The sequence below is a fragment of the Nyctibius grandis genome, chromosome 10, assembly GCF_013368605.1.
Source record: "Nyctibius grandis isolate bNycGra1 chromosome 10, bNycGra1.pri, whole genome shotgun sequence".
NCBI classification, from domain to species: Eukaryota; Metazoa; Chordata; class Aves; order Nyctibiiformes; family Nyctibiidae; genus Nyctibius; species Nyctibius grandis.
In genome coordinates this window covers 22,699,577-22,719,186 of record NC_090667.1, presented here as the reverse complement: position 1 = coordinate 22,719,186, position 19,610 = coordinate 22,699,577, and the positions used below count along the sequence as shown (strand labels likewise).

Genomic DNA, 19,610 nt, shown 5'->3' with positions numbered 1-19,610 from the left:
ACTTTATAAAGCTTCCACATTTTTTTCCTAGTTCATCCATTTACATGGTTACACAGATTTGTATTTCAGTGTTACAAGGATCTTAATCTTTAAATCATTTATTCTGAGTGCTGTGAAGCAATCAAGTATCCATGCTTTACAAAACAAGCAAGCATACTTTGTGAACAAGAGACTAAGGCTAAGTTCATACAAAGTCTGTGCGGAGCAGGATTTCAAACCCTAATTATTGGGTTATTCTTTTCACTATTGTTCTGCTAACTTCATTTTTATGTATGAATGTTCATACATATTTAGTTTGCAATTTTTTTTCCTGATCCTGGGTGATCAGGAAAGTGGGGCAAGAACAGTGAAAAAACAGCTAACCATGATAGAAAGCAATTTTTATTTAATCTGTTTTAAGAAAACCCAAAGAAAGGAGAAGTTACTCTAGAAGAAAGGCTTTAAATAGGGCCAAGATAATTACTATTATGTATTTCTGCATTCTCTAAAGAAGTCTTCAGAAAATAAAAAACCTAAGACCTACAAAAGAGTAAACACTTTAAAAGTTCCCATTACTATTTCTTTGCTCTGCTGTAGATCTATTTTTGTGTTGCCAATCCATTTTACTCACATTTGGCTTTGTTAAACCCAACTTATTTTGACTGTTTCTTTAGGCAGGTCAACACCCAGGGCAAACACATGCAAGCTTCCAATATTCTTGAAATATTTTATTACAAAGCACTTCAGACAAACTTCGATTAAAAAAAAAAAAAAAGTTCCCATCAGTAAACGGAAACTATTTTAAAACAACATTCATAAAGAAAATAGACTGTTCTTAAGCATCAGCTTCAGTTAGAGCTCTTCCTTAATGAAATCTAAACACAAAACTGATGGGTCAAGAGCTATTCATTTCATATATACTCATAAAAGGGAGACTAAGATGTTACATAGACATCATGGAGCATCTTACTGTTGATAATGAAATAGGAACGCTTGATAGTTAATTCTGGCCTGACAAAGGAGTCCAACATTTAAATATTTTTCAGTCCCAAAAGAGACAAACCATTAACATTTCTCATTCAACAATTAAGCCAGCCCTATATAAGGGTTAAAGCCACTTCAAAGCGTCAAACATGATAAGCTCTTCATTTCATGTACTTCTCCTGTTGTTCAGCCAAGATTTTTGCTGAGGATTTGGCATCATAGAAAAGTTCATTTATTTCTTCAATATGCTCTTTCTCAATGCTGTCTTTCCCATTAATCTTGGCAAGCAGGTTAGCTGGGGTCAGTAGCTGCACAGCATACCTGTGACCAAACAGAGATGGAAGAACAATTACAATTCAGTGCATCCCAGTGAATTGAATATACGCAGGGGTGGGAGATTTGTTAGAAAACACACAGCTCTATCAGCAGTGTAAAAGGTCTGCAAGACCCTCCAGCATGTGCATTCCTTAAAGGAGGAAACAGGAGGATTAACACTCTATTTTTTAATGTTAGCACTGTTCTTAATAGACCACACTATAGTATGGGAGACAGTTGCCTCACTTCCAAGACTGAGTTATTTTACAGTGTTCTCAGACCCAGTCGTACTTAAGAGAAAAGCCAACTGCACTCAACTTACCTTAAGGTTGTCTTGGTACCAATTTCCCCTAAATGGTTTAGAGCTTCTTCACTAATATTAATTCCTTCTGTCTGAGCACGAAGTTTTATGATCTGTTGGGATGAATGAGTAAGTGAGGTACCAGCCCAAATAATTAGCACGCTATACTACTTAGCTTAGTATCTGGAAACTCTTGTCAGCTTAGAGATGAGACATGCTATAAAACAAGATGGTGTAGAGTTATCCTAGCGTAACTTACTGCTGAACTAGAATCTGTAGAATTCTAAGTCTTTGAATAGGCAAATATAATGTTGAAAAACTGATTATCACAAAAGGCAGGTAAAGTAACATGTCTGGACTACTAACCCTTCATGATAATTCTGCATGGTTAGCAAAGTATATCTACTAATAAGGAGCAGGATATGAGAACTTCTACAAAAAAATGGAAAAAGTATGCAGGAGGTGAGTGACAGCTGGAGTCTTGTGGACAGCTACACCAGTTACTACATTTCACAGTGTATCATTGCTGCTATACAGCGGAGCCCTCCAAAAAGCCTTACAGAAAGCTACACCCTTTCCTTAGGAGCTCACAACACGCTTTTTATTCAATTGACAAGAAGATAGTAAAATAAATCAAAAGTTACTTTCTATGATTCACCTATTCCTGCAAGAAGAAAAAAAAAAAAATCACTAAGAAGAATCTAATCTCTCAAGAACAGTCTCAGGCTTGTACCAGTTTGAAGATCTTTACAAAGTTGGAGAGCAAGATATCACCAATAAGCCTGAGCGTACAAAGCTGTAACAAAAGTGGCACAAGTCTCTCGGTAGTCCGTATTACCAGCTGAGTGATAAGGGGCAGACTGGATAATGATGTTGTGTTGCAGTGCTGAGATAACTCTGGAACTGCAAGCCTCATATAATACAGGTATTTTTCACTTTGGCAGCTTTGTAAACAAGATATCAAGAAGCACTCGTTTAAATTAAAGCCATAAAAATGCGCTAGGGCAGTCAAGGTAGGGAACAGAGTAAAAGAGAAGGGCTTGAAATGGCAGGAAGTTGTGCTAAGCTATTAATAGTGAATATTGGCAATGCTGCTGCAAATTGCAATTTCAGATTGAAGATTTTTTCTATCTTTCAAATCACCTAAACATCATTTTCCCTTCATTCAAATACTGCTACTTTATTCTTTCCCTGCTAGAAACAGGGTATCTTGAATGCCACATCTTTAACAACCTTATTTTTAAGTAACTTTTTATCTAGCAACTTGGTAGAACCTTCCTGAAGGCTAAGGGCCCAAGACATTAACCCAGCAAACACACACATAAGCAAGCTGTTATCAAATAGGAAAAGAAGTGTTTATCAGGTAAAATACATTAGGAACAAAAAGTCCCTGTTATAACCTTTAATATCTAACAGCAGGCACATATGCAAAAAAGTTTGATTACAATAATACCTGACGAGAATATGCATAAAAATGAATTTTCTCCCTATTTTGTTTGCACTAAGTAACAGTGGGTCTTGCTCTTGGAGCAGCGCTACACAATGGGATTTCTACTTTATCAACACAGAGAGAAATATTTTGAACTGGTTATGAAAAAACTTTCAGTAGATAAATGGACAATTCTTGTGCTGATAAATCAATTGTGAAAAGCCAAGGCAAAGAGTCTCACACAGAAACATCAGCAGTGAAAACTTCTTCCTAGCATGAAACAAAAATGGGAGCAAAAATAGAGAAATTTATGGACATCTTATTTTTAACCTCCCTCAATTGTATTTAGTTAGAAACCAAAGTTGAGTGTAATAGCTCCTCCTCCTCTCTCAACAGAAGTCATCATTCAAAAGCCTTAATTTAAGGGAAAATGAGATTATCTGACTATGGGAACATAATTTATGGGACATAATGTCTGGACTCTATTTTTAGCTTTAGGAAATGCTACTGTAAACACTTCTTTTCCCTCACCCCTGGGGAGAGTGGAAATCACAGCACTTATACAGCTCTTCTGAAAATCAACAGTTCAGAAACTAGCTCTTTAACAGTGTATTATCTGCATGATAATACAGCACACTAAGCAGGTATTATATATAGCAACCTTAACAAAAAGTAACTCTGAGTACATATTCTTACTACCTCAACTACACAAAATTCACGTACAGTATAGGGAAGACCAGACAAGAGTCTTTAACATCTCCAGACCGAGTAAAAGTCACGCTTTAAAATTTGTTTCATATACAGACAAAACATAATCGTATTATTAAATCACTGGGCTGCTTCTCCTGTAATCTATACCACAATGCTTTAAAGTGTCCTTTTAGGTACAAAAAAACCATCCTGAGAATGGGTCACAACAGCCGTATGTGAAAAGCTCCTCAAACCAAGTGAAATGAAGCTTTGCCTCTACGTTTATATTCGATAAATGCCTCGGCTTCACCTTGGCACTTATCCAGCAGCAGGAGACTATTATCTCGTGACAATGCTCTCCTCCATTGACACTATCTCTTAAATAATACAAAGAATTGACATGATAAACTGTAATGTCTTCTGCATTGTGTCACTTCACAGCATTGAGACGCTAATGAGGGGGATCTTTGACACTATGCATCATAATGGCACCCAAGCATTGTAATCGATACACAATACATTGTGATGGCCCCACAGGAAAAGTTTCAGGCATTCAGAAGCATATCTCTGCAACACTTACTGTGCTTACATTTCCAAACTTGACTAGAAGCATGAAAATCCTCCCAGTTTCAGGAGACAGCCCTAGCAGGTTAAAGCTATAGTACAGGGCATAAAGGCAGAAATGCAGTGCATGAAGTTGCGTTCCTCAGTTCCTCCCATCTCTTACATCGAGGACCAGCCCAAGGTCTGGCACCAAAGGTTCCAAAACATGACACTTCATCTCATACCAACTGAAAAAGCACTATGTGGTGGAACCTGCAAACTCTATGAAAAGCACATCTGTGCAAGGCATAAGGTCAGGTAACAATTCATGCTATTTCATGCAAGTGAGAGGTCACTTTTAGCTCCAGATATGCTTACCAATACAACTCATCAGTGGGTGGAAATCAGACAGAGAAATTGCATGCACAATTTTAACCAGCTTATTGTAAATGGTTACTAAAGCAGCGTGCATTTAGGAAGTGGTAAGCTTTCTGGCACAAACCAGTGGTCTGGCAGACCACAGAGAATCAAAGAGCTCTACAGTAATAGAATATGCAGAAACATAGCAGTCATCCCAATAGACTGGAACTCGGGGGATTTTTTACAAGTTCTCATAAAACACTGTGCATACCTGCTTCATTTCTTGGGGTGTATACAGCATAGTTCGGATAATCATTACTCTATCCAGCAGGTCCAGTGGTATTCCATGAGGAGACACTATATCCTCTGTGCCTCTAAAGGAGAAACCAAACAGAAAGAGATCAGATACTATTCTGAGTTCAGTACATTGATTTGACTAAAATCAGTAATAAGTGACTACACGTCTACTAGTTTACAATTCTTGTGTCTTCCCACAGAGACATATGCCCCAGATACAGACAGGAAACATTCTGGTCTGAAGTTCATACTGGACAGCCTGAGGGAAACAAACACTATTTCTGGAGCTCTTAAACATGCCACTCAAAAATAGTTAGAGGTGGTGCTTTCCTTCATGGTTTCCTGCATTGTATCTTAGAATACAGCCTTATCTAATGTTCCAAGGTATCTTCCAGTAAGGAACAAATCATTCTTACCAAGTTGTTTAGCAGTATCAGTAGAAGTTATATACACTATCAGCCATTTGGAGAACAACCCCTCTTGCTGAGCAAGCCAGTACTCTATTCAATCCTTTGCCCAGTCCCTCCAGTGAATACTGCAGTGGTTTACATTCCATGCCTGCAATCCAGCAAATTGAGAAGTGGAGGTCTGTGCATGAAGGACAGAGCAGGATCTAACCCCCAACAGTTTTATTTGTTTGATGTACAACACCCAACAGCAAAGGCTGAAGACACAGCTAGTCTTGGTTTTCCAAGACCACCATGATTTGCTGTGAAGTCAAGAGTGAAAGATACCCAGATTTCATGGGATCTATAGAGATTGCAGGTAAAGAAAGTAAAGTGCTGGTAGAGAACTAAATTTCCAAGCTCAGTGTTAGTATTTAGGCACTGCAGCTTTGGTCATGGTCCTTCTTGGGAAATGAATCAAAATGGCCTTCAATCATCTGCTGTACCCTTGAGTAGATGGTGGTGTCTCCTCTGAAGTGATTCCTTCTCTTAGGAGGTTACAGAATCAACGATCCTATACAATTACTTTTGCCCCAACCCTTTTAAGAGCCATCAGCAGACAAATCAGGGCATTGCTAAGTATCTGAGATAGTAGTATGCAGTTAAGAACTTGCTTTTAAGGACTTAATTTACCAATGTTATATATAACTATTATATGGAAATCTTCCTTTCTCAAAGTTTTTCATAACAAGATCTGCAGTGAATCCGTGCTGACAGATCTCTATGTGCTCTACTTTCACAAGACAGCCTTTTTTACACCTTTGCAAAGAGAGTGCTGCAATGTCCACCTTAAACATTTTCGAAGGGCTTATCACCTTCACTTCTAGCAATGCAAACAGAGAAGATTAATACCAGATGAGCCACTGAGAGGGAAAGGAATGGCTGGTTACACAGCTGAATTAAATCAATTTAAAGAGTAGCAATCATTGCTAATGACAGCTTGTTTAGACATAATTAGACCTAGACCACAAATTAGCAGTAGAACTTAAGGAAGAATCTGAAAGAGGAGAGCACTTTTACTGAACATGCAAAGAATGCATTGTGTGGGTGCAAAATATTGAAGTGGAGGCACGAACTGGAGTGGAGATGAAAAACAAGTTAGCTGGCAAGACTGAAGAATCACAAAAAGCCAGACCAACACAGTAGGAAATAATGAAGGGTAGGGAGAGGGTGAACATGCTTTAACAGTAAGAACAGGAAGCTTAAGTCTGATGCAATGAGGGTAGCAAACATAAAAATAATCCAGAAGCAGGAAACTAGGATATTAGAGGTTTGTAGCCCTGATGCTGTTGATGTCCTTAATGTGCAAGCAACAGATGTGTTGAGGTATCCAATGAGAAAGGTAATTGTTACAGATCACACAGGAAGTAAGACAATCCAGAAGCTGTTAGAGAAGAGGGATGTGTCTGTGGAAATAAAAGGAGGAACTCCATTCTGCTTTAACTCAGTCAGCCTGGCATTAAATGCTTGTCCCATCATGAAGCTCACAAGCAGTTCTTGAGTACTGAAGCAGCTTGCAACCCATGCAGGGGATTATCACAGATACCAGTACCAGAGACAAAAGCCTTCAAAGATTATAACTCTACTGATACAGCTAATTCCAAGGTTTATGGACCAATGCAAACTGGAAAATTTAGGGTTAGACATCATACCTGATAACGCAGTTTCCTCGATTGGAAGCAAAGATGACAATGGGGGAGATAGACGATTCCAGTGCTCGGTGCAGGTATGTGAAACATTCAATATCCAGCATGTGAACTTCATCTACAAACAGTACACCTGGGACTAGCTCTGCAATGCCTTGATCAATGTATTTATTTACCACCTTATTTATCTCTCCTCGAAGTTTATCTGAAAGCAAAAAGAAACTGTTAGTTCTTCCGCTAGTGAACTATAGGTCTGTATGAAGGACTTAAAGCAAGTAAAGTTACCTTGAATTTTTTCATGGTTCGGTATCTTACCGCCACAGGGAAAAAATCTCTGTGACACTAAAATTCTGTGGCATTCAGTCCTATACTGGGGAGACATCTGTGCAACAAAATATTTCTAAACTGAACTTCTAGCACTTAACTGGGGTAGTGTGTCCTCTCACATGGCTTGTGAAAAACTATGATTTTTGTGGGGTTGGCGGGAAGGGGGGGAAGTCAGTCAAACCTCAGTTTAAAACATGAAACTTAACAAAGTTTCCAAGCATGGCTGAAAGGAACATCACTGAAAGAATAAAATATTGCTACTGTATTTCAGCAAAGAAGTTGTGTTTAACAACAAAAAATAGGGCTACATAAATTTCTGTGAACATATGGATCTCAAAGCTATGCAAGATGTTACCTCGATAAATCTGACATTAGAATAAGCAAAGTGACCTCTGGAACAGACAAAATACTTCAAAAGACCACCGTTCAAGTTAGGTATTGAATCAGACTTTGATCTAAATTTAGATAGTCACTTACTGAAACATCATTTCTTTCAAAGCAAAAATGAGAATAGATCTTTCTGTAGACTTTTTTTTTTCTCCAATGACCTGTAGGTAGGAAGAGCAGCAGTGCACTTAGAGCATCAAGTCAACAGACAGCTGCTATAGAGGTGTCTAAACCAAATCAAGGTTGGAGTCTTTAGAAGCCATTTTTCTGCTCCACAGAAATTCTGTATGGTTGCTTCACATAAGCATGCATCCTAACAATGTTTTCTAGATTTTTGTTGTTGTTCAGTTTGGCTCTTTGTCAAAGTGTGAACCTCACACTCTCTGGCAGGAGTGTTTTGAGAAAGGGGGATGGTACTAGCACTCTAATCTCTCTCTCCTCAGGAAGATAGGTGCAGAGTACAGTATATATTTTATCACTCTATGTGTGAACCAGTAACATGTTGTACTGTTTCCAGCCATTGCAATTCTAGCAGCTGTATAGCTGCTTTTGAAATCTGAATATTTATGAATAAATATTACATAGGCATTCATTTGGAGATGATGCATGCATAACCCTATTTTTAATCCTTTTCTAACTGGCAAACATATAGGTTATATTGGTCTAAAAACGCCATGCAGGATTCATACCAGTAATTTCAGTTTTCTTAGGCTTCATCAATTGTCCCATCATAGAAAGGATGTCTTGCCCACCCTAGGAAAAGAAAGTTAGAGATCAGCTATGAGGTCACGTAGTGAACACATACCATGAGAATTTTATAAATCAGGAATTGTTTAAAGAAGTTGTTTCTTGCAGTTAACTTGATACTTCACATCAGCAGTGGCTGATAATGTCAAAGGTTAGGTCACTTCAGCAGTATTCTAAACATAGTCGTTCAGCTACTTTCTCACCCTCTCTTTAGCCTTGTTCAGCTGGAGAACAAAAAAAAACAAAATGAGATAAAAAATTGTCACAGAGGAGCTCATAAGGACTAAAATTGTCAGGGAACAGAGAGGCTTGGATTGCCTGCATGCACGGTAGGTATTCAACGTGTAAACACAGGAACAATTAAGCTGAGTTTTAAGAGTTAACATCTTGATTTTTATCATGTAAATGATTTTGTTGGAAAAGGGGTGTTTATTTTGAAATGGAGTAGGTTAAGGGCTTGTAGTATCATACTGTAGGGATGCCAGCCTTTAACGAAAGATACTGTATTGTTAGTGGCTTTTGTTTATGACATAGAATTCCCTCAATACCAAGTTTATGTTATGATGCAGCAAGGAGTAGTTCTCCTATTTTCAATTTTTTTGCTGCAATATGATCAGAGCTCTACTGAAAGTCACAAGGAAATTTAACAAGAGGTTATGAAACATTTCTGAAGGAAGCAGGGACATCAACAGAATCTGCAGCATTCAAAAATACTTAGTGACCTTTTATCATAGTGCTTGCAGTTTCCATTTCATAGCCACAAAACCATAAACACAAAGCAGAATAAATTAATCTGTATTCAGAACTTTCGATAAATAAAATGTTGCAGATCTGGCTGCCGCTACCTCACATCTGTAGGCAACTTTCCTTCCGGAAAGAAGTAATAATCTCTTTTCCTGGTCAAGAGGAGCAGCCCACACTGCTCTTTTTCTGCAGGGGATGGGGCGCAGTGCTGGAGGGAAGGGGAGAGCTAGGTCTAGATTATGCACTAATTGTGAAGGTAGCGGATCCCAAATATCCATGTGGAAGCTCCACTATGGCTACAAGGCTGCTCTCTGTAGTGTTAGGAAATGTACTCTGATAAATACTCCATGACCAGGTGCATGAATCCTAACCTAGCAACTGCCTCTTTAACCTGTATGGCAGGGCCATTAAGGCAGCCAACTGCAGCATGACTTCTCTCCAGAGAGGAGAGGTAGACTGGCCTTCACGGTGTAACACCTACTGCTTTTCCTATAGTGGGATCTTTGAGGATGATTTAGGACAGCTCAACTTTCTACATCTCCTTGATTATTCTAGTAACCATCACTTCTGTGTCAAATAATTTTTCTGTAAAGACTTCATCTGTGGAGTCAGATACCTGAGGTCGAGCATTGGCCACATCCAAGTCATGCAAGGTGACATCCTGAATAATTTCCTTTTTCTTGTGCACATCACCCTTTGGCAAGGGAACATATTCTTCAGCTTCAAGGTCAAATTCCGTAGCATAGATATCGCACCTGCCTTGCCTCTGAGAAAAAGCAAAGAGAAACACAGGTATAGAATTAGTTTCAGTGCCAAAACCTTGAGTGACATGAACTTGATAAAGGGCATGGTTCACAACTCCAGTCCTGACAAGCTTCAGCTGACAATTCAGACATCCCACTCCCTGCTTAGCAACAGGCATACCCTATCTACTGATCAAAGCTCAAAAACCTCTGTTGAAAAACACCTGATATTTTCAGTGGTACGAATATTCCAGTGCTTTCTCCGCTTCTTTTAAGCGTATGCAATTCTTGCTAAAGGACAAATCCAGCAGATTAACTAGAGATTGGGAGAACTGTTCAAGACTCCTCTGTAGGTGGGTGATTTATTATATGATACGAAATATTATGCTCATCCATTAAACAGCAAGTATCGCTGTACACTACTTTCTAAATCAGATATGAAAAGAATGCTAACTAATGCAGTATTCTCTTCTACATGTATATATCTTGTGGAGAAAATACCAGAGCGATAAAAGAAAGATTAAATACGCTGCACATGTCAGCCTGAAAATGACTAAAGTTGCTTGGTTTTTCACCCCGTCCCTTAAAGATGTCTTGATCTTACAGAAAAGAAAACTCATCCAGACAGCATCAATGATAGCTTCCTTGCCAGATGACCTTAATTGTGAACCAGATGACCATGTTCTTTCAGTGCAAGAGAGAATTTTCTTTCCAGATAAGGAAAACTGGGCTGTTTTTAAAACTTCTATGTAACCATTTCATGTCAGTTAAGGTTAATAAATCAGAGAGCCTTCTGACAAAAGCAGAGAAAGGTCTGCAAGAATACATACACTGTATGTGTAAGAAAGCGCAGAACTTTTCTTTTACCTTGACGGCTCCACTGTTTGCTTCAATGTAAATAACGTCACCAGTTTCCACTCGCTCCTTCTGCAAGCTTTCAAATATGCTTGGGTCCAGCTGGAGACAGGCAAACATCACAGTCGGTCAGAACAGTTTCATATTGTTATGGTAATGAAGGAAGAAAAATTTAGTCTAAAGCTCACTCCCACCAGACAAAATCAAACTGCAACTCCCCCCAACAATACCTCCAAGATTTTATAAAGCTGTAATACTTGGAGTAGTGATAGAGAATAAATTTGAAAGAAGATGCACAGAACTTACTTTCTTACAAAAAAAATTGGCTATTTGAAGGAAGTGATGGTAAGTGCCAGAAACATAATGACACCAGTCACTATCACAAAGTATGCCTTTGTGTAATGTGACAATGTATTTATACCTAGAACTTCTCTTGCTTTCTAACAAAACTTTTATAAAAAATCTGGCTATAGCACTGGATTATGCTACTTGATTTCTTGAATCTGTATCCTCTGTGGAGCTAAATGAGGGAGAGTGAACGTGGAATACATTAAGATGCATTTGTTTCTCTCAGTACATGTTTATTCACTTTTGCTTTGCATTTTCTTGTTTTCAGAGTGAACAAATGCAAGATGATACTTAACAAGGGAGACAGCTTTCAGTTCTCTTGAACTCTAACTGACAGGTAAGTTGAACAACACAGACAGAGACTTGTACAAGAAAACAAAGGGAAAGTGGGTCTGAGCTGGCAACATACCAGCTCAGTTTCCAGTTCACATCAAGTATTCACTAGAGCATATCTCCCCATGTAGAAAGAAGGGATGTGACAGAAAGAACAATTTATACCGAAGCAGGCAAGATTTCCCAAAACCATCCTCAAAAATTCAGTTGAGAATCAGGAAAACAAAAACAAACAAGGCCTTTCTCGTATGTTTGTTATCATGAACATGAATTTACAGCCAGGGTCAATGTGAGCATATCACAGACTGAGACAGATCATGTTCAGATTCCCAACTCGGCCCATTTTTCTGTGGTACTAGTAATGCTGTAAACGGCATCAGGATCTCTTCCTGCTTAAACTTGCCTTTAATTCGTTGAAGACATACAAGTGTGTGCTGCCAAACAGAAACATAACAGGGGCTGGTAGCTGAGCAATGGGTTTATCCCCAATTTCAATTAGTAGGAGACAAGACCAACATCTAAATATTCTATACAAAGCAGATAAATGTACATGCTCAGCAGTAGGATAAAGTTGTCTAGCAAAAGAAAACAGCCTCCTGGCATCCCCACTCTACAGAGATGGGGATCAAGAGCTTGAAACGTAAATAAGCAGTGCTAAAAATAGAAGATGTAGACCTGAAAGACTTAAGGAAATTTTTGAGACTCTACCATACATACCTTCAACTGTTTGGTTCCCTTTGCAGTTTTGAGTCCTATAATTACGTGGCTGATGGTTTTGCCATACCCCCCCATAGGATTTTCAGTCTCACATGGGGTTAGTTCTGTGACTTCTCCTTCATAAACCTCCTTGGTCTCTTTAATCCTCAACCCTGCAATAAATTGTTTAGAATAGTTTCAGTACACAAACCAATGGCCGTATACACTCAGGGGTCTGCTGCATTACTGCCAACAGAATGTAACATATTATTAGGCTGCATTACATTTAATGGTAATTTTTTACTTTCAAAAGTAGAAAGATCAATTATTGTTCTCTTCTTCAATATTAAGTGAGAATATTCATCCTGTGTCATCAGAGCCCAAGTTCTGACCTGCAAAGCAGTTTATTAAACTCTAAGAAATTGTATTCTTTCTGTCCATTATTATTACCTCTTGAAGCAAATGTCACTATCCTCTCTCTTTTCCCTCCCCCAAAGAGGGGATTTGATTGATTTGTTCCCCTATGCTAAAGTCTGAGAAACAGTTAATCTTCTGTGACACTAATGTAACTGTGAGTTTTACACAATTTTTGTACCATCAGAAAAGCCCCACAAAGTAACAAAAAAGACAAGAGAAAAAAAGTAACTTCATAAAAAACTTTAAATTTTAGCAACTGAGTTAAAAGTAACATAAATTGATTAACAAATATTGTGTTAGAACCTCATAAAATTAAGAAAAGATTAATGTATAATTTAAAATATTTTTCAAGTTAATAGCAAAAGGTGAGCTAGATAAAATTTAGCAGAATCTGCTACAACGCAGATTTAGAACTATTTCAAAATAGCTGACAATGACATCCTTACTTTGCTGGTTTTCAGACAGTTGAGCAATCATCATTGTATCTGGGTATCTTCTATTCTAGTCACAACTATTGTAATTAACTAAGTTATTTTAAATTGATGAATAATATAGAGCTGAAGTTTTACGGTTAGACTGTTCCAAAGAAAAACCACTATCATCACCACCACCGCTACAATTATGCAGACGTTCTAACTACATGAAAGTTCAAAGAACCCACATCTGAAGAGACTCTATAAAGTATTTTACGAGACACACATGCCATACCAAAAATAATGAATGGGTTGTAACAAGATATGAGGAAGTCATCCTGCCTAGTCTGAGGTTATTAGGACTTTATAAAACTTTCCTTGTTCCATAACTTTTCATTTTGCTTTGAAATAGATCAGACACTTCACCAGTAATCTGGAGTTGCTGATAGGGAACTATAAAGAACTGACAAACACGAGTCTGTCTCCCTCTACTGGGCCCAAATTAAGACGAGGATTTGCAGTGTGAGAAATAGGTTAATTGTGGGTAACATGGTGATTTCTTGGTAAGAAATGTTCGCTGTCTTTTATTTAGCACTATGTAAAAAGTTCTATATAAAGTTAATTTCAGTAATTTTAAAAAATGTTTTTCAGGTATGCCAAAACATCAGACAAAAAAATTAATGAACCTTTGAGGGATAAAACTGACCTAGACAAGGCTGCATCACGTAGGCTACATAGGCAAGGAACGTGAAGCAATATGGGAACTGCTGGTGCCAAGAACGGGACATTCACAGGTTTGGTTTTCCTTTTTGTTTCATTTTTAAACTTTCAGCACAAGCTCTATTCTGCTCTGAGTAACTGGAACACCATTTGTGTTTGGGGTGTTATTTTGTATGCTGCTAAAGCACATCTTTCAGTTTCATTTAATCTGAAAAGAATCCAATTCATGTGCTCAGAGCCTGCTCCACAATGCAAACCAAAACTGAGTCAGTGAGGACAACCTAGAGATTTGCTTCAAAAGCATGCCTCTAAACTAAACTAAGGTGCTCTATAAATGTGTCTATAGAAAATAATTACAGATGAACATGATCTGAACAAAAGTAACCGATGCTTTGGACTTGCTGCTGACTATCCTTTGTTTCCAAATGAATCTGCATGTATCAGCTATGAACTTCATTCTCAAAAGAGCTCTTTAACTTAAACAGAGACATTTCCTACTCACAAATCAGAGGCACGAGTCTAATGCAGCAACTGTGGGCTATTTCATATTTAACTCCAATAGCACTATATGGAGTTAAATAGTGCTTTTTTAATTTACTGGCAGTTACAATTTGGAGACACGGGGAACAGAGATGCTATTGAAGTGGCTATTCCAGTAGTTATTTTTTACTGCAACTGAGCTCTAACATTAGCTACTGACATCATCCTTGCCAGCTGCTAATAAGCTCTATACAGGATAAATCTCTCTCAGCTGAAGTTTTTTTAACCTGTACAACAATTCCATCTTCTCATTTCCCACTCTGTCCTTTTACGTTTCTTAGGTGTTACAAACTCTCCACTATTCCCCAGCAGTACTTGGCCATGAGACTGTCAAGTCTGTTATTAAAAGACTCCCAACAATAAAAATTCTGTACACTCAGTCATCCCAGTTTCCTTATACAGTGATGAGTCCAAACCAGTTAAACTGTTGTTTCCAGGGTGGGGTGGGGGGCTAGTACAAAACAGATGTTAACATCCCTGATCATTTTTATAAATTGAGGTGGCTAAACCCTCGGAAAGCAAAATGCACAATATGAGCAATAGATGGTGTGTACAGAACCTGCTAATAAGGAACCATACTACTTCACCCCCCCGCCAAAAAAACTTTAAATGAATACTTTAGGTACTTGTTGACATGTGAGCTGAAGCTTCTCTTGCACCCAGTCACAGCTGACACTGCACTGTGTATACAGAACACTTTTTTTAAAAATGCATCCCTGTAAGTTATTTACCAGACAGGCAAGCTAAAACATAACAGATTTAAACATGATTGGAAAATGTTCCATTATGAGAAATGGTAGCTACTAGTCCTTTAAAATATTTCAGAGATTTTTTTTTTTTTTTTACACTGACAAAAATATTCAATAAAGGTTGTGTTATGAAAATGTGACATGGAATTCAACAGAAAGGAATAAAAGAAGTTCCATCTTTCATTAATACCAATATTTGTTTAGAAGTGTCTGTCTATTGACATTCAGGGAATGCAGGGAACTAACAATGTAGCTGGCTGTTAAACCTTAGAGAGTTAAAACACTGCTGTCTCTAGAAATGACAACATGGATGGCATAAGTTTCATCTGTTGGTTCAGGTTTCCAAATCTCTGACAGGGAACTTCATCACATCAAGGAAATATTGCAGACTACTCAGTCTCTGGCTTCCCTCCCCGAGGCCCTGCCAGATTCATGGTAACTGGAAGACCAGAGACTACTGAGAGTTGCTTTCTTATAAAAGTCAATGGAATACTTTTGTTTCACTGCAGAACTGAGAGACTTCTTCACCTTACCGCCACCAAATACTTAGATGAAGTCCAAGGGGAAACATGGTACAGAAACCAGGAAAATCAACTGTTAATATGTTCAGTACTAAAATCAGCTAGGCTATCTTTAGCCAATTCTCATACAAACAAGGGCCACTTCTAACTGTATCAGCTGTTAGCAGTGATGATGTAAGAGATTTTAGATACTCATTGAGGTTGTGTTGCAAATTTAACCAATTTACATCAAGCTTGTAAAAGCACTCTAGAATTGAGGAAGACCTTAACTTAAAGCATTTATTTTGTTGGCATGGAACTTTCTTTGTGCTCGCTGGAATACTAAGTCAGGCTAACACTGCCATTTGGGAGTCCCTGATTAACATTGTTTGCTTACTAGGGTGAAATCAGTAAAATAAAAAAGGAGAGAGCATTTTTCTGTCTACAAGTATTTCTGCTAATGTAAGAAACTAAAAATAATTTTTCTTTCAGCTTTATTCAGAATCACAGGCAAAACCAGGAGATGAACCTGGAGGACGAGAGGAGAATCTGGGGAAGTAGAATAAACCATAATACAACAATAAATTATGGTGTATAAACAGAAAACCTGACTCCACTAAGTGTCGAAGAGATTCACTCAATTAAAATCAGCACTGAAAAAAGGAATATACAATAATCTGAAAACCACCCTGACCACTGAAAAGTTTTTTCTTTTTAGATGACTGGGAAAAAGCAAAATAAACATCATGCAAACACTTAATTCTTCTGTTTTTCTGAAACTTACCAATTGCACGTCGGAAGTTTTCCATTAGAACTTCAGTCTTCTTGATCTCGGTGGAATAGACTTCACTTCCAACCATAGGACAAAAGGGAACTTTACTTCCCAGTTCCTGAGCAATAGCTAAAGCCAAAGCAGTCTTAAAAAAAAAAAACCAAACACATACATTAATTTTTATGACAATTCACAAAGGATTCTTTCTGCACAAAGGTAACTTTCCTCATCATATCACCTTCCATGTATCAACTATCAATTTAATATTAAGACTATTCTGTCTGACATATAATTCTCACATATAACAAGCCTCCTCCGCCCAGAACAAGTTAGACACATACAAGTCTTTGATAAGTCACTTTATGAAACACCTTAAAGAAACAATACTGGGCATTTGAATTTCACATCTGATAAAAATGCAAAAAGCCTTAAACAGCATGGGAAAAAAATAAACAAAGCAAAAACTATTTAGGCTTTTAATATAAAATTAACTTCTAAGACTCTGTTTCAGAGACCATATCATCTATGTGTTTGGTAACCTGCAAGAGGTGGTTTCACACTAATGATGCCTGAATATACAACTGGATGATGCCAATGTTGATGACAAGTCAAAAATCAAAATATAAAGCAGGAAACCATGTCAATACCTTAAAGAAAAAAAATTCCAGTATATGAAAACATTATGTAACCACCCCCCTAAAATGGTTTTGACAACAAACAAAAATAAAGTAGATTTGGGAATACTTTATTTCATATCAAAAAAGAAGAATAATACCTTGCCAGTTCCAGGAGGTCCTGCCAACAGCACAGCTCTGCCAGCCATTTTCTTGCTTTTGATTAGTTCCACTATAACCCCACAAGCCTATAAGTTAAATAAGTATTTACACTGTTAACACAAGTATTGCTATAATATCTTTTGTTCCAATATTAGTAAAAGTGTTTAGAAATATTAGGTTTTGTGAGCCCACTAAACATAAAGAGGATTTCAATTTCATGCACACAAAAAGGGAGGCAAGATCAGAAAAACCTACTTCCTACAATCATTTTATCTGATACTGACATCAAAAAAAAAAACCAAACACAGACAACAAAACTCAACCTAAGAGCACAGACTCACTTTCCCCTCCTGGAGCTGCATGCACATATAAACGTTTAAAAGTAAAGCAGGAAATGAATCTTTGACTTTCAGGACGACAGATCAGCGAAAGCACCCGCCCAGGGCCAGACACCGGACAGAAACAGAAGCTCCAAACCCCACTCGCACCAACTCTTGACTTTTGGTAGGTTTCATTGCCTTTGATACCCCAATTTCTACGCCTAAAACCCTGGAGACAGTCGCCTGCCCTTGCCACCAGCTAATGCAAAAAAGTACCGGCGTAAGGAATAGCCGTGGTCACCCCCATCGCTTCTCACACAGCAGCGGCACACACGGAGGAGCCCAGGCAAAGACTTTCACTCGCTAACGGGATTTACAAAGACACCCAGCACAGATCGGACCTGACGCCCGGGGCTCCTGAGGCTTCCGCCTCAGCGGGGGTGGAGGCTGCAGAGCCCCGGAGGAGCCCCGGCCAGGCCCTGCCATCCCCGCCCCGCTCACCTCCCGCGCATTCTCCTGCCCCACAAGCCCGGCCCCCGCCGGCTTGGCGGTGCCGCTCTCGTCCAGCCCCAGCCCCTTGACATGGCTGTGGGCGGCGATGCGCTGCGTCTTCGAGGTGCTCTTCACCTCCTCGATCTTCATGGCGGGGCAGAACAGTCCCCAATCGCGTGCGCTCCCCACACGCGGCCCGCGCGTTACCAAGGCTCCCGGCGCGCAGCCGCCCGCGCCCGCCCCGCCGCGCCATTGGCCCGTGTGGCAGCGTTCTCGATAGTTATTGGACGCGGCGCATGCCTGTCACCGGACAGCGGGTTCATTTTTTTAGGGTCCGTCTACCCATTTCCGTGTGCGACGCCTTCAGAGGCCCGGCCGGGTGCGGGCACTGCGGAGGAGTTGGGCCGGGAGGACTGAGCCCGCAGGGGCCGAGCCCGGGCTGAGCGGGGCTTTGTGGGGGGGGCGAGCACAGGCCCTCCCGGAGGGGAAAAGCAGCTTGGTCTTGCTGGGCAGGTTTCTCAGCTCCTCATCTACATGAGCACCTTCTGCCTTCAGTGAGCTTGGTTAGGCGTTGGAGCCAGTGCTTCCCCGCGCAGCCGGGGCGGAGGGAGCGCCGAGGGTCTCCTGGCTCGGTGCGGTGCTGGGTGCCCCTCTCCCCGTCCTGGGCACTCGGGCGGCCCAGGCCCGGCTGACTGGGCCAGGAACGGCGAGCAGTGCTTTCTGAAAATCTCTGCTGGGCTCAGCTTACGAAAGTAAGTTGAGGCTTTCCAAAGGGTGTTTTCTAGACCTTTGTCAAAGAAAGAGTAAGGGCTATCTCTTACCTGCTCGGTGCCACTCACTAACTGCTAGCTTTCAGATGTGGTGCTTAGGGATGTGGTTTAGTGGTGGACTTGGCAGTGCTATGTTAACGGTTGGACTTGATGATCTTAAAGGTCTTTACCAACCAAAATGGTTCTATGATTCAGTGTAACTGCAAAATAATTCTATTCCATGTGTCCGAAGCCTTTATGTAAGCATCTGAGCCTTTAACAGATGCTGTACTTACAGCATATGTTCCTCCTGAGCTTTGACCTATTGAAATGAGGAAAACCACTCCACCTTCTCAGCAGGTAGTTTCATGGCCACGCAGACCTTACCCTCGTTTCCTCAGGTCTGTGATGCTATAGCTTTTAGGCACTTATAGCTCCTAACTGTGGTTCAGCTGTAATTCTGCTGCACCTTTTATGTAGTGTTTGAATGCTTGAGATGGACATCACTCACAGTGAAACTTTAGATGGGGTCAGGGAACCTGCAGTTCCAGTGACTTGTCCTTGTTTGTAGATATTGGAATCTCTCACAAAAAAAAAAAAAAAAAAAGAGGGGACTCTTCCCATTAATATATAGTGTTTTCTGTGTTTGATTATAAAACTATGGCTGTGTCTGCAACGCTCAAGGCCGATGGATTAACACCGTATGATGCAAGACTGCTGTCTGTGCAGAGGGTTGGTGCCATTTCTGCTTTCCCATGCGCTGCCAGGGAGGATTGCAAAAGCAGTCCTGTGAAGGTGCAAGCTAGGAGAGTGGCTTTTAGGAAGGATGGGAGTTATAGTTCAATTTGGAGAAGCCCAGTGAACAATATATACGCTATTCATACCCTTTTTTTCTAAGAGCTTACATTAGTTTTGTTATAAATGTCATTCAGCAAAGACTTTGCTATTTGTTGCTTTCTTTTTCCGTTAATTGTTCTGTCCGTTTATATTTA

At 39.6% G+C, this 19,610-nt stretch overlaps 1 protein-coding gene across 1 annotated transcript; it reads right to left on the bottom strand.

Moving 5' to 3' along the window:
* Positions 1 to 258: 258 nt before the first annotated feature.
* Positions 259 to 18,082, bottom strand: RUVBL1 (RuvB like AAA ATPase 1). Its single transcript, XM_068408896.1, has 11 exons — positions 17,879 to 18,082; positions 17,057 to 17,143; positions 16,294 to 16,426; positions 12,192 to 12,343; positions 10,806 to 10,895; positions 9,812 to 9,961; positions 8,394 to 8,457; positions 6,997 to 7,195; positions 4,873 to 4,975; positions 1,601 to 1,692; positions 259 to 1,284 (listed from the first exon to the last, which is right to left on the bottom strand). Exons 1-11 carry the CDS (start codon positions 18,017 to 18,019, stop codon positions 1,125 to 1,127), a joined length of 1,371 nt encoding a protein of 456 aa, XP_068264997.1. The 5' UTR covers positions 18,020 to 18,082; the 3' UTR covers positions 259 to 1,124.
* Between the last annotated feature and the right edge of the window lie 1,528 nt (positions 18,083 to 19,610).

What these genes read in the sequence shown, in the direction of transcription:
- RUVBL1 (XM_068408896.1), bottom strand. Translation starts at nt 18,019, where the DNA reads ATGAAGATCGAGGAGGTGAAGAGCACCTCGAAGACGCAGCGCATCGCC. An exon ending in GGCAGGAGAATGCGCGGGAG is followed by an intron (nt 17,144 to 17,878) that starts GTGAGCGGGGCG and finishes TTTAACTTATAG; the next exon opens with GCTTGTGGGGTTATAGTGGA. An exon ending in CAAACAGTGGAGCCGTCAAG is followed by an intron (nt 9,962 to 10,805) that starts GTAAAAGAAAAG and finishes GCTTTTTCTCAG; the next exon opens with AGGCAAGGCAGGTGCGATAT.